At 41.3% G+C, this 21,841-nt stretch overlaps 2 protein-coding genes across 4 annotated transcripts in view; both read right to left on the bottom strand.

The window, feature by feature from the left end:
- Positions 1 to 6,393, bottom strand: part of LOC108576678 (zinc finger and BTB domain-containing protein 3) — a 59,691-nt gene extending 53,298 nt beyond the window's left edge. Inside the window, exon 1 of the mRNA XM_017939722.1 lies at positions 6,318 to 6,393. Coding sequence (XP_017795211.1) covers positions 6,318 to 6,393 — 76 coding nt within the window. The remainder of the gene's footprint in view (positions 1 to 6,317) is intronic.
- A 13,686-nt stretch (positions 6,394 to 20,079) lies between these two features.
- Positions 20,080 to 21,475, bottom strand: LOC108576675 (cytochrome b-c1 complex subunit Rieske, mitochondrial-like). Of its 3 annotated transcripts, none has more exons than XM_017939716.1 (4): positions 21,202 to 21,475; positions 20,803 to 20,955; positions 20,545 to 20,722; positions 20,080 to 20,462 (listed from the first exon to the last, which is right to left on the bottom strand). In XM_017939716.1, the coding sequence occupies exons 1-4, from the start codon at positions 21,407 to 21,409 to the stop codon at positions 20,174 to 20,176; spliced, it is 828 nt and encodes a 275-aa protein (XP_017795205.1). In that variant the 5' UTR covers positions 21,410 to 21,475; the 3' UTR covers positions 20,080 to 20,173. The 3 variants fall into 3 exon arrangements, with proteins under 3 accessions (XP_017795205.1, XP_017795206.1, XP_017795208.1); XM_017939717.1 differs by having other exon boundaries at positions 20,803 to 20,943; XM_017939719.1 differs by having other exon boundaries at positions 20,803 to 20,943; positions 21,223 to 21,475.
- Between the last annotated feature and the right edge of the window lie 366 nt (positions 21,476 to 21,841).

Genomic DNA, 21,841 nt, shown 5'->3' with positions numbered 1-21,841 from the left:
GCACGCACACGCACACGCTTGCGCGCCGCGCGCTGCAACACGGGGCGGTGGGGGGTGAGTGCGCGCTGCAGCGCACACGCAGTCCGCGCGACGCACGCGCACTAGCGCGCAGCGCGCGTTACGCCAAGTAGCTGTGCGTGCGCGCGTGATACCGTACCACAGCGGTGATTTCGCGCTGCCTAGCGTGCGTTTCTCTATGTGTGTGCGTGTATGGTCGAGTAATTCGGCGGTTCTCCTATGGCGACGCGTATTATGTCACCGGGTCCGGGCTGCGGAGAAAACGCGTTGCGTTGTATGGATTTTTTTCTTTTTTCCTTTTTGGGACTGGAGGTAGAAAGCGTCCTGGAGGGATGCCGCCGGAGTTAGGAGGGATACTCGTTGGGAAACTGAAAATTGAGAACGGGGTAGGTTCTCTCGCGTGGTTACAGGGGCGTGAATTTATAGGAGTTTGGAAAAATGATAGGGATATAGGAGGTTCTTGGAAAAATGACCGTTGAACGGCTGGCGGTTCTTGGATAATGTCGCGTCAAAGGACCAATTAGCGTTAACTACCGACTTGACGGTTCCATCGGGGACAATAAGGCCGTGAAAATTGCGCGACGTCTAATGCCATTAGAAACGCTGCTACGGAGCAGGATTGGCGTTTCGTTCGAACGGTTATATCACTGTTTTACAGCCGTCACTTTCGACGAATAAGTGCTCTGCGGCGTTGCAGAGGTCCGCGATCTGGACTGTGAAACGGACGTAGGAAAGAATATAGTGACGTGGTTACCGGGATGGGCACAATTGCTTTGTTCCGTGCTTGACATTTGCGAAGTGCATCTTTATATTTATAACAATGACGCGGTTCGAGTAGGGATTGTTCGAAGTACTCGTGCGATTGCGATACGCGTAATCTATAGTATCGTAGAAATACAACTGTATACAGTGGCTGTACGTGAATATTTTCGCCCACGATGAAATATACGATAGGAAATTGTAATCGTGAAAATCTTAGCATGTATACGCATTACTAAAAGAAATCGTTGGATCAACCAAGAGATTAATGGAAAATTCTTTGAAAAAATTAGAAGGAGAAAATTTTGCGCTCGCAGGAGAGAAAATATTCGCGTCGACTGCACAACGAGAAGATTTCTCGAACGAGCATTCCCGGGGTCAGAGTTACCGTTGTTTTTCTCTCAGGCAGAAAACTGCATTAGTGCATTACGCTGTGTAGCCGGTAACTGAATTATTTCGCCGATTCAATTAAGGACCCCGTTGCTCTCAGTGTGCTCAATAGGTATAAGAGCGTGGCACCGCTTTGATAACCCACTCTATTAACCAGCACAACGGATCAGTCAAAGGCGCGGGTTACTGCGAGATAAGGATGTGCATTTTCTTTGAAAGCAGATATCCCATGGAGAAGAAAGATCTCGTTCGACGAATAGTAATTTAAAAGACCAACTCGCCAAGGTGCATACGGTATTTTGTTTCCACCCTTTGGGTGCATTGAAGTTAGGATAATTTTTAAATCTGCCGCAGTGAAGGGGTTAATGTTCACAATCTCAACTAAATCGACGAAGAGCTTGCACTTTTGTTGTAAGAGAAGTACTACTGCCTTTAATTTGTTACAGTTAATTATCACGATAGAAGGTATGAAAAATTTTTGTTTATAAATTCTCAATGATTAACCATTTCGTGACCAATAAGACGCATATGGTCCTCTCGGGTGCTCGAATAAAAACTCATTTCCATATAGCATTCATCACTCACACAATAATCGGTAGATAACTGACGACTTCTTTAAAAGAAACGATCCAGTCAGGAAAGAATTAATCAACTTGTAGTTTGAAACAATAATTGAAACTTTCAACTCTACTCCTCTTTCTTAAAAATATCAAGTTTGAATTAACGCAACTCCAATTTGCAGTTTAACCCAAATTAGTCGAACTGAAACTTCAATTCACAAATAAAAAAAAAAAAAAAAACTACACTTCAGCGGAATATAACTACCATTCGCAAGTATTTGCATTTGTACACAACGTCGTCCATTTCGATAAACAACCTCGTTTAATCAGTTTCCAAAGAAGAAGTCAGATTAAAAAAAAAGAGTACATAATTCTTTCGAAACCTGTATCACTTTATCTCCGAATAAAGAAAATGAAGTAGACGAGCAAATACTTATGAGCGGCGGGTGTATATTGCGGCTTATATCGTTGAATCAGCGAGGAAATCTTTGCAAAAACGCAATTAGGCGTTCCACCGCTTTCACCCCATCGAAATTCGAGGAGGCTCGCGGCGGCGTTGCGTCAGAGGAGGAAGCGGCGCGGCATAGCATGAAGGGCGATAACGTTGTAGAAAATACATTCTACGAAAGAGCTGGCCCTGAAGTATAGTCAATACTGCAGCCAACGATGCCTACCGCAGCACTGTTTCCCCCTTATCCAACGATCCCTACCCCCCACGGTAGCTTCCGCCCCTGAATGAAAGAGAAAGCGAGAAACAGAGAAAGACGAGATTTGCGTGAATCCTGAATCCCGGTAATAATTGCCGAAGGGTTGGGAAAATGCAGAGAAAGGGTTTCGTCTGATGAAAATTTCGGGCTGAAAATGCAAACGCGCTCGTAATACGAAGAAGAAACGATCTCTCGAGGGGGAGAAAAAATGATGTTTGCTCAAAAAAAGAAAGAACGAAAGAAATCAAATAATCGCTGTATTAGTCGAAAAATAAATATTAATTACAGCGAAATCTGTCAGGTATTATTTATTCGCGTGTAAATTGTACAATTTTTTTGTTAGTTTTGCCAAGTGAGTATCGAGATGGTTAAGCGGCAAGCCTGTTTTGTCTTCCTTTCCGTTTAGCCCGCGATATCCGATTTCACCGAGATCTGTGTAAGGTTGCGATAAGACTGCATGTGTTTTAATAATACTCGTTAAAATTTCCTTCTGGTAACAAGTAATATTTAGATACATTCTTTTATGATTTCCAAATTATTTAAAATGTATTGATAGAAGAATATAATTTTATAAATTGTATATCGTCAGTCAACAGTGACTGACGCGGCCCGAACGAAAAGTATGCTGTCAGTCACCGGTGACTGACACGGCGCTTAACGTGTTAAGATAGTTAAAAGTAAATAAATATGTAGGAGTAAATGAATAGGACATGTTGTTAATACTGCACGAGCAGGTGTTTTCTCATCGAAAACGAGATCTCAGAGAGTCTCTGCCGTTATTCTTACAAATCGATGCAGGGTCCTGCTGATCTTGATACGCAACACGGGCACAATTTATTTCGTTGGCACCGCGATTAGTTAACTGTCCCCCGACGATTGTTCACGGGCTCCCGACCAAACATATGCTACCGGTGTATGCGACAACGATCTTGCGATATGCACGAAAATGTACCAAAATGTTAGCATTTCGAAGTTTGGAAAAATAAAAAAAATTTGTTGAAGAAATACTTCAGATAGATTCGATGTCACGTAACACCGAAGGAAACTTCAAATTTTCACTTATGAAAATTTCAAGGGATAATTTAGACGTCGATTATGTGAGGATACGTATTGCTATAAAAATTTCACAAGCAATATATGAAATTAAGAAAAATTCGAAATTTCAAGTTATAATTTAGACTTTTGAATAATGATACGATAATTTGCAAGTTCATCGATCTGAGATCTTCCTAAGCACTTCTCAATGTGCCCGAAATGCACAAAAATATCGTCAGTGTCACGTGAAATTAAGAAAATTTCCAAACTTTAAGTTCCAATTTAGACCTCTGAATAACGAAATACAATTTGTAAATGCATTAATCTGAAATCTTCCTAAGTACTTCTCAATGTGCTCGAAATGCACAAAACTATCCTCGGTGCCACATGAAATTAAACAAATTGCCAAATTAGACCTCCGAATAACGGAACAGTAATTTGCAACTGAATTAATCTGAAATCTTCCTAAGTACCTCTGAATGTGCTCAAAACTCAGAAAAGTATCGTCGGCACCACATAAAATCAACGAGAACTTCGAAATTTCAAGTTGCAATTTAGACCTCCGAACAACGAAACGGTAATTTGCAAGTTCATTGATCTGAAATCTTGCTAAGTACTCCCGAATGTGCTCGAAATGCAGAAAAGTATCGTTCACGCGTGAGCACGTTGGCAAATTGAACGAAACGAAGGGGTTGCACGTGCACAAGTTCACGATACGTGTCGATTGGGCTATTGACGTGACAGCCGCGTATTTTACGACTGTTTGCCGCTTCACGGAGGCGTAAAGCGCGAGAATCGGTGCCACGAGGACGCGGGAAACGGCGACAAAATCGAGCGTGGAACTGGTATGTGAAAACGCGTGAAGGCGAAATTGGTGCGATTCACAGTGAAGAAGCGCGGGAATCCGGCGTGAAAACAAGGAGCAAACAGCCCTGAGCAATGGAATTTCGTTCTCTCTGTCGACGAGAGTTGTTCCTCTCGTGTATTCCAGTGCCAACAAACGGACTGTGATTTTACGTTTCAACGTTTCGTGTCTTTCTTCTATTCTACGTGTGCTCGTTCCATCCTTCTAACCCTTTAACTTGTGATCCTTTTACTGGCTATGCGTATAAGCGCTAAATACCTGTTTATTGTTTTATACCGTGTCAGATAAGTAAAACTAGTAGATTATATATTTGGCAATCTTCAGTTGTATAAATTAAAACTACAGTTGGAATTAAAATTAATTTTGTTACTAATATAATCGTTTTTTTCGTATGTTGACTAAAATCTGTATAACGAGTCTCTCTCATTATTTCAAAGGATTTCAATTTAAGCCTTTCGTGATTAGTGGGACTCGTGTGTTCCACTTGAGTATACTCGAACAAAAATTGAGCTGAATTTAGTATCCATTACAGATAAATAACAAATTCTTAGAAGAAAGTAATTCTATCAAGAAAGGGTTAAATTGCAGCTAGTTAAGTCCTAAGATAAGTTTCAATTTTTTTTTTAAGCTTCTCTTATCGTTCAATAGTAACGCTTCATTATAACAAAATTTTTGTTACTACATTAATCCTTCCGCGGTGAAATTTTTCAAACTAAAAGATTCCCAATATACAGAACCAGATTTTCATTAATCAAACCATGTACGAAGGCTGCCTAAAGGTACACAACGAATCATTCCCAACGAAATTACCCAACAGCTACTCGCAAGCATCCAAAGAAATCAATCTGTTGACACAAAAGAGAAGAATTTTCCAATCGTACGTTACGACACACCGGCGACAATCAGAACAAAGCGTAAAAAAAAAAAAAAGCGTAGAAGGTCCAGAGAGAACTGGCGCGACTTCTCTCGACCGTTTCTCTTTTTACATTAAACTACGTTTCTCGAACGAAAGTCGTTAGCTTGGACAGCCCGCTTTCAGGCGGAAGAAATAGGAATCGGACTCGGTGGGGTTTTTCGTTCGCCGGAGAAACCCGCGGGAACCGTACAACGTAAAAGGGGACATTAACCAGAAGAAATTGAACTGTGTCCATTTTAGAAACGCGCCAAAAGAACGCGTACGTTACCAGCGAGAAGAGCACCGTTACGCGCACTGCAAAGCTGCACGTAGCACGTGCATGCGCTGCATAAGATTAAAAGGAAGGAAACATCGAGGCTGTATGGTCATTGTGAGTGTACGTAACGGTGACTGGGCGTTAAAACGCGCATGAAACTATTCGTCGAACGCAAGGAACGGTTAATAAGCGTGTACCAGGTGGAAGAGGGTTTCCAAGAGGGAGAGAAAGTAGTTAACCGGGAGAATGAATTCCAAGTTTCGATACTACCGCAAAATTTCATCGAAACATCGTTCCTCGTAACACACTGTACGATACTGACAATCTATATTAAAAGATAAAATACATAAAAGAGTGTACACAATAATTGGAACCATTGCAAATAACCACAATTTCCAACTCCGTCAAACCTAAACATGCTTCGCCAAGTCCCCCCCAGTCGCAGAAGCGGGAACCGCCTAAGGAACCCTGATAACCATTCGCGTATCACAGCTATAACACCCACAATCATTCCAACAAACCGTTCACGAATTACCTGTCCGTCGAGTACACAGAATTTGCCAATCAAACCACAGAAATAAACAGAGATCGATCATCTTCAATTTCATTCGTTCAATCATCCCATACGTTTTCCCCTACACGCACTACGCGAATCCTTGGATCGCGACAATCGATCGTATAAATCCTCAGCGGGAGAGCGAAGTGATTGGTAGAAGAAAAAAAAAGAAAGAAAAAAGAACAACAACTAGCAAGTGAAATAAGGAGTGAACGCGGGATAAAAGCAATGTGAACAGGTGAACACGGTGTGTACCTGGCGGATGAAGCCACCATGGATTGATCAGGGATGATTGTTGGTTGCCGTGGCCCTCGCCGACAGGGGCGTACATCCTCCTCCGACTACGTCACGCCCGTCACTGCCGCCCCGTGCGGCTGCACCCCCGACTGCCTTCAACCCATAACCCACCGCTCCTCCCGGGATTCCTGTCACTTCCCCTTCCTCCACGTACGCAAGAGGGTTGCAAGGTTACCGGTGCCCCCTATCTTCCCCTCTTCGTCCACCCCCACCGTGGACTATGAGAGCGCGCGTTTCAAGGTGGAGGAACAGAGCAAAGCCGCCCTGCGATGTCGAGCGACGCACAACCACCCCCAGACTTGGTTTTCCTACGCAGGCAACCGGCCAGCCACCACAGCCATCACTTTCGCTGGAAAGTCCTCGCTACGAGGGCGGCATCGCCGCGCCGCGCCGCGTCGGCCAGGGCTGACGTTGCAAAGGGCGAGTGCGATCAACGTTTTTTTCCCCTTCTTTCTTCTTCTTCTTCTTCCTTTCTTTTCTGCTGCTACTGCTACTGCTGCTGGTCGGCTCTTCCTCTTCCACGCGACGTGTTTCTTTTCTGTTCCACGGTGAACGAACGAACGAGCGTGTTCAGCAACGTAGGTGAAACTGTCGGAGAGGACTGGAGGTCTCTTTTTCGACCGGAGGAATCGATAAGATAATTTCACTGGCACACCGTTGCTGGACGAAAAAGAGAAAAAAAAAAAGAGTACATAATTCTTTCGAAACCTGTATCACTTTATCTCCGAATAAAGAAAATGAAGTAGACGAGCAAATACTTATGAGCGGCGGGTGTATATTGCGGCTTATATCGTTGAATCAGCGAGGAAATCTTTGCAAAAACGCAATTAGGCGTTCCACCGCTTTCACCCCATCGAAATTCGAGGAGGCTCGCGGCGGCGTTGCGTCAGAGGAGGAAGCGGCGCGGCATAGCATGAAGGGCGATAACGTTGTAGAAAATACATTCTACGAAAGAGCTGGCCCTGAAGTATAGTCAATACTGCAGCCAACGATGCCTACCGCAGCACTGTTTCCCCCTTATCCAACGATCCCTACCCCCCACGGTAGCTTCCGCCCCTGAATGAAAGAGAAAGCGAGAAACAGAGAAAGACGAGATTTGCGTGAATCCTGAATCCCGGTAATAATTGCCGAAGGGTTGGGAAAATGCAGAGAAAGGGTTTCGTCTGATGAAAATTTCGGGCTGAAAATGCAAACGCGCTCGTAATACGAAGAAGAAACGATCTCTCGAGGGGGAGAAAAAATGATGTTTGCTCAAAAAAAGAAAGAACGAAAGAAATCAAATAATCGCTGTATTAGTCGAAAAATAAATATTAATTACAGCGAAATCTGTCAGGTATTATTTATTCGCGTGTAAATTGTACAATTTTTTTGTTAGTTTTGCCAAGTGAGTATCGAGATGGTTAAGCGGCAAGCCTGTTTTGTCTTCCTTTCCGTTTAGCCCGCGATATCCGATTTCACCGAGATCTGTGTAAGGTTGCGATAAGACTGCATGTGTTTTAATAATACTCGTTAAAATTTCCTTCTGGTAACAAGTAATATTTAGATACATTCTTTTATGATTTCCAAATTATTTAAAATGTATTGATAGAAGAATATAATTTTATAAATTGTATATCGTCAGTCAACAGTGACTGACGCGGCCCGAACGAAAAGTATGCTGTCAGTCACCGGTGACTGACACGGCGCTTAACGTGTTAAGATAGTTAAAAGTAAATAAATATGTAGGAGTAAATGAATAGGACATGTTGTTAATACTGCACGAGCAGGTGTTTTCTCATCGAAAACGAGATCTCAGAGAGTCTCTGCCGTTATTCTTACAAATCGATGCAGGGTCCTGCTGATCTTGATACGCAACACGGGCACAATTTATTTCGTTGGCACCGCGATTAGTTAACTGTCCCCCGACGATTGTTCACGGGCTCCCGACCAAACATATGCTACCGGTGTATGCGACAACGATCTTGCGATATGCACGAAAATGTACCAAAATGTTAGCATTTCGAAGTTTGGAAAAATAAAAAAAATTTGTTGAAGAAATACTTCAGATAGATTCGATGTCACGTAACACCGAAGGAAACTTCAAATTTTCACTTATGAAAATTTCAAGGGATAATTTAGACGTCGATTATGTGAGGATACGTATTGCTATAAAAATTTCACAAGCAATATATGAAATTAAGAAAAATTCGAAATTTCAAGTTATAATTTAGACTTTTGAATAATGATACGATAATTTGCAAGTTCATCGATCTGAGATCTTCCTAAGCACTTCTCAATGTGCCCGAAATGCACAAAAATATCGTCAGTGTCACGTGAAATTAAGAAAATTTCCAAACTTTAAGTTCCAATTTAGACCTCTGAATAACGAAATACAATTTGTAAATGCATTAATCTGAAATCTTCCTAAGTACTTCTCAATGTGCTCGAAATGCACAAAACTATCCTCGGTGCCACATGAAATTAAACAAATTGCCAAATTAGACCTCCGAATAACGGAACAGTAATTTGCAACTGAATTAATCTGAAATCTTCCTAAGTACCTCTGAATGTGCTCAAAACTCAGAAAAGTATCGTCGGCACCACATAAAATCAACGAGAACTTCGAAATTTCAAGTTGCAATTTAGACCTCCGAACAACGAAACGGTAATTTGCAAGTTCATTGATCTGAAATCTTGCTAAGTACTCCCGAATGTGCTCGAAATGCAGAAAAGTATCGTTCACGCGTGAGCACGTTGGCAAATTGAACGAAACGAAGGGGTTGCACGTGCACAAGTTCACGATACGTGTCGATTGGGCTATTGACGTGACAGCCGCGTATTTTACGACTGTTTGCCGCTTCACGGAGGCGTAAAGCGCGAGAATCGGTGCCACGAGGACGCGGGAAACGGCGACAAAATCGAGCGTGGAACTGGTATGTGAAAACGCGTGAAGGCGAAATTGGTGCGATTCACAGTGAAGAAGCGCGGGAATCCGGCGTGAAAACAAGGAGCAAACAGCCCTGAGCAATGGAATTTCGTTCTCTCTGTCGACGAGAGTTGTTCCTCTCGTGTATTCCAGTGCCAACAAACGGACTGTGATTTTACGTTTCAACGTTTCGTGTCTTTCTTCTATTCTACGTGTGCTCGTTCCATCCTTCTAACCCTTTAACTTGTGATCCTTTTACTGGCTATGCGTATAAGCGCTAAATACCTGTTTATTGTTTTATACCGTGTCAGATAAGTAAAACTAGTAGATTATATATTTGGCAATCTTCAGTTGTATAAATTAAAACTACAGTTGGAATTAAAATTAATTTTGTTACTAATATAATCGTTTTTTTCGTATGTTGACTAAAATCTGTATAACGAGTCTCTCTCATTATTTCAAAGGATTTCAATTTAAGCCTTTCGTGATTAGTGGGACTCGTGTGTTCCACTTGAGTATACGCGAACAAAAATTGAGCTGAATTTAGTATCCATTACAGATAAATAACAAATTCTTAGAAGAAAGTAATTCTATCAAGAAAGGGTTAAATTGCAGCTAGTTAAGTCCTAAGATAAGTTTCAATTTTTTTTTTAAGCTTCTCTTATCGTTCAATAGTAACGCTTCATTATAACAAAATTTTTGTTACTACATTAATCCTTCCGCGGTGAAATTTTTCAAACTAAAAGATTCCCAATATACAGAACCAGATTTTCATTAATCAAACCATGTACGAAGGCTGCCTAAAGGTACACAACGAATCATTCCCAACGAAATTACCCAACAGCTACTCGCAAGCATCCAAAGAAATCAATCTGTTGACACAAAAGAGAAGAATTTTCCAATCGTACGTTACGACACACCGGCGACAATCAGAACAAAGCGTAAAAAAAAAAAAAAGCGTAGAAGGTCCAGAGAGAACTGGCGCGACTTCTCTCGACCGTTTCTCTTTTTACATTAAACTACGTTTCTCGAACGAAAGTCGTTAGCTTGGACAGCCCGCTTTCAGGCGGAAGAAATAGGAATCGGACTCGGTGGGGTTTTTCGTTCGCCGGAGAAACCCGCGGGAACCGTACAACGTAAAAGGGGACATTAACCAGAAGAAATTGAACTGTGTCCATTTTAGAAACGCGCCAAAAGAACGCGTACGTTACCAGCGAGAAGAGCACCGTTACGCGCACTGCAAAGCTGCACGTAGCACGTGCATGCGCTGCATAAGATTAAAAGGAAGGAAACATCGAGGCTGTATGGTCATTGTGAGTGTACGTAACGGTGACTGGGCGTTAAAACGCGCATGAAACTATTCGTCGAACGCAAGGAACGGTTAATAAGCGTGTACCAGGTGGAAGAGGGTTTCCAAGAGGGAGAGAAAGTAGTTAACCGGGAGAATGAATTCCAAGTTTCGATACTACCGCAAAATTTCATCGAAACATCGTTCCTCGTAACACACTGTACGATACTGACAATCTATATTAAAAGATAAAATACATAAAAGAGTGTACACAATAATTGGAACCATTGCAAATAACCACAATTTCCAACTCCGTCAAACCTAAACATGCTTCGCCAAGTCCCCCCCAGTCGCAGAAGCGGGAACCGCCTAAGGAACCCTGATAACCATTCGCGTATCACAGCTATAACACCCACAATCATTCCAACAAACCGTTCACGAATTACCTGTCCGTCGAGTACACAGAATTTGCCAATCAAACCACAGAAATAAACAGAGATCGATCATCTTCAATTTCATTCGTTCAATCATCCCATACGTTTTCCCCTACACGCACTACGCGAATCCTTGGATCGCGACAATCGATCGTATAAATCCTCAGCGGGAGAGCGAAGTGATTGGTAGAAGAAAAAAAAAGAAAGAAAAAAGAACAACAACTAGCAAGTGAAATAAGGAGTGAACGCGGGATAAAAGCAATGTGAACAGGTGAACACGGTGTGTACCTGGCGGATGAAGCCACCATGGATTGATCAGGGATGATTGTTGGTTGCCGTGGCCCTCGCCGACAGGGGCGTACATCCTCCTCCGACTACGTCACGCCCGTCACTGCCGCCCCGTGCGGCTGCACCCCCGACTGCCTTCAACCCATAACCCACCGCTCCTCCCGGGATTCCTGTCACTTCCCCTTCCTCCACGTACGCAAGAGGGTTGCAAGGTTACCGGTGCCCCCTATCTTCCCCTCTTCGTCCACCCCCACCGTGGACTATGAGAGCGCGCGTTTCAAGGTGGAGGAACAGAGCAAAGCCGCCCTGCGATGTCGAGCGACGCACAACCACCCCCAGACTTGGTTTTCCTACGCAGGCAACCGGCCAGCCACCACAGCCATCACTTTCGCTGGAAAGTCCTCGCTACGAGGGCGGCATCGCCGCGCCGCGCCGCGTCGGCCAGGGCTGACGTTGCAAAGGGCGAGTGCGATCAACGTTTTTTTCCCCTTCTTTCTTCTTCTTCTTCTTCCTTTCTTTTCTGCTGCTACTGCTACTGCTGCTGGTCGGCTCTTCCTCTTCCACGCGACGTGTTTCTTTTCTGTTCCACGGTGAACGAACGAACGAGCGTGTTCAGCAACGTAGGTGAAACTGTCGGAGAGGACTGGAGGTCTCTTTTTCGACCGGAGGAATCGATAAGATAATTTCACTGGCACACCGTTGCTGGACGAAAAAGAGAACGCGGGACGAGGAGACGCCGTCGAATCGACGAAATATACACCGTTGCTATGCAATCGACGACGTCGCCGCTTTTTGTTTATGATCGCGGTGAGGTCGGGTTAGATGGGGTGATTTTCGGAGGAGAGTGAATGGAAGGAGAGCGATGATTTTTTGATTTTATGGGGATGGATCGAAGGTTACGGGTCTGACTTGGAATTTGATGATGTTGGGGAAGGAATGCGGTGATTTCTGATCGATTTTCTGATTTTATGGGGGTGGATCGGAGGAATGGTCGCAGGTCCGACTTGAAATTTGACGATGCTCTGTAAGAGAAAGGTTTGTCGCGTTGGATATTGTGTAACGTAAAATAATTGAGGAATTGACAAAACATAAAAAATTATTGTTTAACAGAAAGAGACGAGTTACGAGTTGCAAGAAAAAGGTTTCTTCTGCTTGATATTGTGTGATGTCAAACAAATACAGAGGTAATTGAGAAACTGAAACGGTAAAAGCGCGAAAGTATTAAAAATTATTGTTTAATAGAAAAAGATGCAAATTCCATGTTTAATACAGCGGTAAACGCTACAAGTTCTAAAATCATTTATTTTAGCCTCCAGCGCTATCGAAAAATAGAGCTAAAATCGTGAATGCCAAATTCGCTGCAGTTGAAAAAGAAAATGTCAGCAGACCTCGTGGTCATTTATTTTCCCTCTAAAGATACTAAATGCTGAAAGTTCACAGCGTTCAAGTGATAAACCATATATATACACCAAAAATGTACAAACACACGTTTTCTCGATGATACTGAAAATTTTCACTGGTCAATTATGGAAATGAACTTTCGTTCCTGTTGTATACCAGAATGGTCATTGATCTAACTGGAAATTTGGCCAACAGTTGTAAGAACAGTTTGTTTCGAGGTATCGAGGCAGAAAGGTGCTCGAAATCTGCTTAACGTCGCGTAATGTATGCCGATGAAGGCGAGATAGGCTGGTAGGTATTTTTCAATCGTTTCAACCGTGAAGAGACCGGTGCACGAGATGCGTACAACCAAGTGCGATCTGTTAGTCAGATTAGCCAGGTGATACCGAGTACTTTTGGTTCACGGGTCGACAGCTTCTGGCGTCAACGCATTCTATTCGAGATAAGGGGAAGGTAAATGAAAGATTTCCTGACAGGGTGACGTTTAGAGTAATGCTGCAGAATGTTATCTCTGCATTATCCATTGTCAAAGGAACGTGCTACTCATAATTCAAGAGTGGACATAAAAACGGCTGTAACTAGGTGGGGCTATGTTAATTATTATACTAATACTGTACGACGTTAAAATATTGTAAGATCATATAAAATAACTTCTCGTATATTTTTTTAATAAATAATATTTTGGTAACTAAAAAACTGTTCTCTTCAAATTTTGTTTTTTTTTTTTGGTAGATACAGAGTCTTTTATTTAATGGTGATTATTATGACTTATATGTATTATCAATCAGTTATCACTAACAATGTTACACTCCTCTAAAATTCAGATTGAAATTTTCTAATTTTCTCCAAATTGGACAAAAAGTAAACTAACCCCCTGAAAAAAGCTTCTCTTCAAATTACACAATTTTCCCAACGAAAAACTCCCGATCGGTTCCGTCGCGGAAGCCTGAAATACTTAAAATTTGGCGAACGCTCTAAACGATGAGCGTTCAGACACGCGGGTCCCCTTTCGTTCCATCGCTCGCATAGCTGACATCGCTCGATAATTAAGGCAATGTCTCGCATACCGCGATACCCTGGAGATTTTTCACCCTGGCTAAAAAACGATCCGCGAGCAAGCACGTTGCACCGGAACAATCTAACTGAAAAACAAAAAAAGAACAAAAACCAAAAAAAGAAGAAAAACAGAAAATTCTCCAACGCGTACAAGCACGTTGAGAACTGGTCGAACGAGAAATTCCGCGCGTCCTTGCTACGTTCCTGAAGGCAAGAGAGAGGTACAGAAGCAGAAGGTGGTGCGTGGAGGGGAGAACAACCTTGCAAGCTCTCACACCCCCACGGTATGCGTAGAGGCTGCGTCGGTGGTAGGGTCTGAAATTTTGGAGGTTGGCAGAATCGTGGAGTACGGAGGGGATTGAAGGGCGAAAGACCAAGAGGGAGCCAAGAGGGACGGTAGGGGCGATGTCCTCGGGGGCGGTGGGGGTCGGTCTGAAGGGAGCCAGGCAACCTGCACCCGGCAACAGCCCCCGACCTCGGAAGGACTAATCATTAACCTCCTTTCACCCTCCCAAACACCACTCTCTAACTCGACCACCTTCGCTTCACTTTCACCTGTGCCACCCTTTCTCTCTCTCTCTCTCTATCTACCTATCTAAGCCCACCCAACCTAACCACCTACACCATTCACCCTTCCTCTAGCCACGAGCTTCCTTCGTTTCCCAAATTCGCCCACGCATCGCACGATTCCGATTACCCGCACTCGCTTTCACCGCCTCTTTCACCATCCTCGCGCTTCGATTTGCTTCATCGATACCCACCAGTCTCCTTTCGCCCTTTCTTATCGGAGAGATGCAACTTCTGATATCGCCACTCTTCAGCTTTTCTTCTGCATCTATGGTTTTGGAGCTTTTAGAAACTTTTTCTCCTTTTTTCTTTGGAGTTTTTTTTTTTAGAGGAGAGATCACGGGGTTGTGTTGTTTTCGTTTGGAACGTGGAAATTTTGATGTTTTGAATGCTGGAGCTTGGAAATTTCTTTGGAGGGTTGTTTATGATACTGCGAGGCAGGGCAAGGTTTGTTGGCTTCTTATTGAGAACGAAAGGAGAATGGGCGATGTGAAATGAGCGAAGCTGTTCGTAAACTAGTTTGGTCTAGGAGATTCGCGCCAAGGGTAGAAGCGTGGTAACCCTGTTGCTGGGTTTCCATGTGTGTAGCTGCGTTAAAGGTTGCACCCTGTGCAACCCTCTGAACTTGATGGCTGCGGTACGTAGATAAACGCGAGAAGATAGATCAATAAAGACGCGGGCACGGTAGTACACGTGCGTTATTATGCGTTCCACGATGCACTGAATGGAAACGGTACTACGTAGGGTAACACGATCGAAGAAATTTCCTTTGCAAATTTATGCGTATAGTTTTTTTAATATACACTTTGCTAGTTTCGACTGATAAATTGTTAGTTGTGTTATTCTGTGTGGGAAACTTGACAGTTATGTGACGCACATGACGAATGATATTTAGTCAACCTAATTTGACAATAATTTTGAAATATTTAGAAATTTACTGACGAATTCTTCAATCTCAATATCAATCATATTGTTAATATTTATTGGTATTGACAATATTAACAATCGTATGCTGGCCGCTTTGCAATAATTTTTGTGCATTTTCATTGATATACAGTTACTCTGGAAAATATTCGAACACTAACGAAAGAACCATTGAAAATATTCATAATATTTTGAATATTATTTTGCAAAATATTCGGACACTTAGCAAAAATTAATATTTCGACTACTCGTAGTATTCATATTCATAATGTTTAAGATAAAATATGAAAGTGAATAAAATATTATGAATATGAATAACATGAACATTATGCTAGAAATATTCAAAACATTAATTTCTGCTAAGTGTCCGAATATTTCTGGGAGTAACTGTAAAGTATTTTATTGCATATTTCACTCATTTTTGCATTTTTCAATATTTTTTATTTCCAAAACTATAATAAAAATTTGCACTTCTCACAAACGACAAGCAAAAAACGTGAGAACACGTATCGAACGCAATTACCGAGGAAAATGTATTAACAAATAATCCAGAGAAATGGAAGAGGGAAAAGTACAGCGACACAAGCATCATTAAGCGACGATTCCCCGTTTAAATAATTCAATACTCGGACGAAAGAACGGTTGCCACTCGAACAGGTATTCGTACGTCTAATCGATGTATAACTAGGGAACGTTAAACACACGATCCAAACATATGCTGGGAGTTACTCTATTTTGTCGGAGTATACAGCGATTGCCGTTTATCCACCGCTGTATCTTGATTTACGCGTCAACTTTCAAGCCGATAAGATCTTCTACATGACAGAAGCAAGGGTGGCAAGACGCGAGAAGGACAAACGGCGCGTTAAATCGATCAACGACATTGACGAAATCGTGGAAACTTTTCGGGGCGAACAGCTGATTCCATTATGAAAATCAGCCATTTTGGGAAATATAATTGTAGTTAGGAAAAACATTAAAAACACTGTTTCTCGTATTGGCAATATTTAAAAAATATGAATCACCACGTGACTTTGACAAATTACGTAATTTAATAATATATAGGATTGTACGATTTCTTTAAGAATACTAAAAGAATTTATATATCCGGGATAAGAATGTTGATCTGCTTAAAAAAAAAATACTCTGGACATAGAAATAAACAAACGATTTTCTCTCAACTTCATATGCCAAAACTGATCAATTTTATTTTTTTACAATCACTTCCCAGGCCTATCGAAATAAGTTTCCCATTTATTTATAATGACTTACATTTTTGCAATGGAATAGAAAGGACAACACAATGTAAAGAGTGACGGAAAATAATGAAAGAAATTTGTACTTTTTGCAAGATTAATTGTGCAGCGTTAAGGGTTTGAAAATACGAGATACGAAAACCTGAAATCTATCTAAAACAAAAACTAAATAGCACATCCTTGTCCAAAACGACAAACGTGTTAATCAAAATGAAAGAACGCCCAATGGGCAAGTAAAGAACGCGGTGGAACTGCATCACCTTGGAAAATGCGACGGCGAAAAAAAGAAGGGATGACGGTGCTACACGAAGGCAGCATAAGTAGAAGCGGCAGCAGCAGCAGGATCGTCTCTCGTGCGAAGGTCGAGTCACTGGCTGAGAGAAGGAAGAAGGGTGCGTGCGGGCCAGAGAGCCGAAAAGGGGGACAAGAGGGGCAAGATGCAACGCACATCTATTGATTCTCCTTCAGCGTGAAGGCCCGCGTGTCCCACTCACTTTCGGAGCCCCGCACACGCACGTTTTTCCCCGGCCCGCGTACACGGACACGTGGCGCAGATCGGTGCTGCGTGTGTGCACACACGCGCACGCTCGAGTGCGTCCCGAGTTGAATGCAGGGCACAAAACGGCCTTCTATATATCTCCTATCTCTCTCCCTCTCCCTCTCTTTCTTTCACTTGTTCCGAAAGGAGGAAGGAAAAAGAAAAGAAAAGAAAAAGGAAAAGAAAGAAAAAAAAGGTGGAGAGTGAGGGGGGGGGGAACTGGATTTTGCAACCTCCCTTCCGTGCATTCCTACTGTGAATTTCCTTCGCCGGCTGCATAAAGAATTAGAATGCTAGAGAACACGCGTACACGTACCGTACCGTATACAGCCTTACCACGGAGAGGCGCACGGAGAGTAGGAAGAAAAAAGAGGGAGGCACACGGAGGTACCAGAGGGGTGAGGAGTGCGGCGTGCACGAGGAGGCGGGGAGGGGGGAGAGAGAGGGGGGACCTCGCGTCCAAAAGCCCGGTAGCCGCGGCTCACTCTCTCTCTCTCTCTCTCTCTCTCTCTCTCTCTCTCTGCTCTGCACTTGCAACTTTGCTCCTAGGACTAACACTGAACGGTCCTCCCGTATTGAAAATTCTCTCCTCGAGGGTTAAGCGCGTTTGCTCGCTTTGCAAACATCAAACCAGATCGGCATAGAAGAAACGCCGCTGCCTCTCGAATATAATGTTTGTTGAATAACAAAGTGCACACCGAGCGAGTGAACGACTTTGTTGCCTTTGTTAGTCGAGCAACACCGGGTGCTGTCCTATGTCATCGAGATGGGTAATTAAACAGAGGACGACCAGCGAATGGTACGGGCTGTGTAGAGGACGGCAATGTCGTCGCGTGAAAACATACGTATGCGCGGGAAATGCGGCGCGCAAATTTTGCAGTGAATAATTGTCGAGAGGGTTCGACGAGATTCGGATATTCGACGAGAAATTTTAGTTGTTTCGAGTGTGTTATTGTGCTGTTGATACGTTTCGATTAGACGAACTTGTCAGGTTGGATAGTACTAACCGGTGAAAACAACTTGACTCGCGTAGACTGTAGTTGATGTTACTCTATATCTTACTACGAGTTTCAATATGAATATAATGGTAAAATTAGAGACACGGTGATTCGTTGATGAATCAGGAATAAAATTAATTTGAAATGAGAGGGATATGTTGTGAAATGACGAGTTAAATTCTAGTTCGTCGCTAGTTAACATTTTAATAATAAATAAACTTTCGAGCAATACTTAACGTACAATTAAGAACAAAGAATTTCTGAATAATTCGAAAATGGCAAATTTATTATATTTCCACACGTTAGTTCGTAAGAAACACATTTGATTAACTAGAAATTTTGTATAAATTATTGTTTTCTTACCAAATACTGGACCAAAAAGTGTGTCAAACTATGCAGTCCGCAATTTCAATTTATTCACCGCAAGTCAATCGTAATAGAGTGTCAATTATTTATGTTAACTAGAGTGTAGACGAAATCACGTAACACGACGAAGAGTAGAGCAGCGAGAAGCAGCACACTTCCGATATGCAGGGCCGACCTTAACACAGTGGCCGTTTCGGGTGCTCCTGATCTTGCCTTTGTTTACACGAATCGAAAGGCACGCGCAAGCGACGTCGCAAAAACTATGACGCTGTTCCTCGAACCGTTAACAGGATGCAAAGTATGATTTGAATGTACAGAAGTCATCGTACCCAGCGGAATACCAAACATGCAGAAACACAAACATGTGCCGTCGTTAAGGTTACAAAAACAACTGTTGTAGGTTGCCGCAAGGGTCAATTTGTGCGTCGAGAAATTGTGTACCGACATTCCATTCAGGCAGCGATCGGTTATCAACTACATTACAGAATATTCGAAACAAAAATTTGACAAATACGAAAAAATACGATAACATGTTCTGAATATCAATTCCGCGGTGTAGCAGCATTGGGATAAAATGCTGTTATCGATATGAAGAAAACCTACGATTAGAAATTTAGATGTTTGAAAATACCGTAAAATATTGACTCTGTTTGCATATGATAAAATACAATTCTATATTTTTATTTGACAATTCTACGAGAGCTGTTCCATACGTTTAATCGTATTCTGAACTATGGTTTGAAATTTTTAGAATGTATCACAACGTACTACGTTAACACGTGATACATCATATTTTATCACAAGTATATACTGAAATAATATAATAGAAACAAAGAAGAGTAAAATGGCCCAAATATCAGATTAAATAAATAAAAACTTACGAAAATCGGTTTTCCACGCATTCGTCTCCCGCCTTTTCCCGTATTCTTCTTTTCCGAATTTTCAAAGTGTTACCTCGATTCGTCGTGGAGTTAAATGTTACTCGATTCTAACCCTTTCGGGACGTGTCACTAAACGCCGGTACCACGCGAGCAGAGAACTCATTTTCGACGATACATTTCTGTTCTTAGTTCGAATGTCAGATCATGGAAATCACTCGTCGAAGAGTTAGGGATTTTCGTATCATCGTATACGATAGCGGTGAAAAGATGACAATGTAAGAAACGCAACCGATTTTCGCGAAAAACTCTCAACTCTTCCGTCCGTACGCTGCCAGCAGCGAAGGCGACTGAAAACAGAGAATCGGCCGGCAGATCGTCGGTCGCATAGACGCCCTTGTCACGCATTGAAAACGAAAATTTGGTCTGGAATCAGTGGCGCCGTCTTGTGGGAGCGGGAAGACTTACTTTTTATTTTCAAGATCTTTCAAACACAGAACGAATTCCTACGTAACTAGTACGACACAGTTCTTAAGTCACATAACAGTTCTGTTTTACGATTGTAATAAAATGCAATGTTAAATCTTATACATAATCCACGGAAAAATAATTATTTCAAATATTCTGCCCAAATTTCTATTAAATGAAAAAATGATAGGGTATAATGATCTAATTAAATTTATGTGTAATTATATAAAAACTTAAGTTATATAAGTAATTAACATATTTTTGTCTTAAATAAATTAAACAAACATCAGTTCGGTTGAGCTTTATTTTTTATTTATACAGCTTTACCGTATTTATAATACTTCATTTTGGTAGCTTATTAAAGAATTTCAGGGGGAATTAACGAAATATTTGTAAAACATTTTCTGATATAAATTATGTTATTATTTGACTACGTGTACTAACATATTAACCAATAAGTAGCGTTTGTTCATCTAGAAATTCATAATATGGAACCTCTAGATTTAAAGGTGCTGGACCTCTCCTAATTCTTCCACTTGCATCATAATGAGAACCATGACAAGGACAATAATAACCTCCAAAATCGCCAGCATTGGCAATTGGGACACATCCTAAATGTGTGCATACACCTAATACAACCAACCATTTTGGTTCCTTTACACGATCTGCATCTCTTTGTGGATCTCGAAGAATTGAAATATCAACTGATTCCTCCTTTGCAATTTCTTTTGCTGACCTATTTTTATTCATATAGTATGTTTATCTGATAAACAATACATTCTTAAAACATACTTATAAATATGCTTAATAATACTTACCTGTGTCGTATAAATATGGGCTTTCCACGCCATTTGAAAACAGCACTCTTGCCTTCAGGAATGCTATCCAGTTTAACTTCAATCTTTGCCATAGCTAAGACATCTGCTGAAGCGCTTAAGGAGGATACTATATCATATACAATTGATTTTGCAGTGTAAGCACCACAAACTCCAGCACCTGTATAACAAACAAAAATTTATACTTCTCTGTAATACTCAATCTAGCACAACACAAGGAGAAATAAAAGATTTATTTACTAGCTGTCAGCAGATATGAAAATGTTTTACGGCTAGATGCACTTTCTCTGCTTCTAACTTTTGGGTCCTGCACCGACTCCTGACGATAGTCAGTAAAATCTGGCCATTTAATATCTGTATGTGCTGATCTCTTTTGAGTTACTAATAAGCTCGCTGAAAAAATCAATGAAATAAAAGTAAATATACTAAATTACACTATACAAAAATTAAATATACTAAATGATTTTTTCTCTTAAAAAGACAAAAATTTTGCATAACATGCAGCTCTATTGGTACAACAGTGATGTGTGATGTGTACTGCATGCAGCATACGATTATGTAATAGAAGTATACAAGATCATTATTTGTTGAAATAAGCGTGGAAACTAATAAAATAATACTGAAGTAGAAATTTCGAACCTCCAATTCCTGAGCTTACACGCAGAGGTCCTGTAATAAGAGATTCAAGCATACTTTGGCCGATCAATTGTCGAACGACAGGTTTAGTGACAATTTTTTGTTTCAGTACAACACCACTTCCAGACACTGGTTGTATTCCATTTGAAACGACGGTCGTTGCCGATTTTAAAAACGGCGACAAATTAGTGGATTTCGCTACAACGTTCATTTTTACAAACTACGCACGTACGAACGAACGAAACGAATTCATGGAACCTCAGCTAAAAGTCGAAGACCTACGTTGGTAGATGTCTCTGCAATGCAGTGTCACATGCATACAGATGTCATGTAACAACGTATTGAACTAATCAATAGAACAATACAATTTTTAACAACAATCATAAAAGTTATTGAAGAACGTTCGTATAAATAGAAATACAGACTATAATCCTTCTATAATTAATGCACGAGGTATTTCAAGGGAGAATTAAAACATTTTTCTACTAAAGTAATTTATGCTATTCAGTGAAGTATATTGGAGTTTAATAGTAAAATATTTTTATTTTTAGAGAATTAAATGCATACCATTCTTTTAATTGTACCGTAACATGATAGCAAAAATTAAATTTAAATATTATATCATTTTTACTATATTATTTTA

This window comes from Habropoda laboriosa, unplaced genomic scaffold (genome assembly GCF_001263275.1).
Source record: "Habropoda laboriosa isolate 0110345459 unplaced genomic scaffold, ASM126327v1 scaffold434, whole genome shotgun sequence".
NCBI lineage: Eukaryota > Metazoa > Arthropoda > Insecta > Hymenoptera > Apidae > Habropoda > Habropoda laboriosa.
Note: the sequence above shows the minus strand (reverse complement) of the source record. Positions and strands in the feature narration are given on the sequence as shown.

Excerpts from the sequence above, each read along its gene's own strand:
- LOC108576675 (XM_017939716.1), bottom strand. The coding sequence starts at position 21,409 with ATGAACGTTGTAGCGAAATCCACTAATTTGTCGCCGTTTTTAAAATCG. Across the intron at positions 20,956-21,201 it reads TGTAAGCTCAGGAATTGGAG|CGAGCTTATTAGTAACTCAA; the intron begins GTTCGAAATTTC and ends TGATTTTTTCAG. Across the intron at positions 20,723-20,802 it reads TTCATATCTGCTGACAGCTA|GTGCTGGAGTTTGTGGTGCT; the intron begins GTAAATAAATCT and ends TTTGTTATACAG.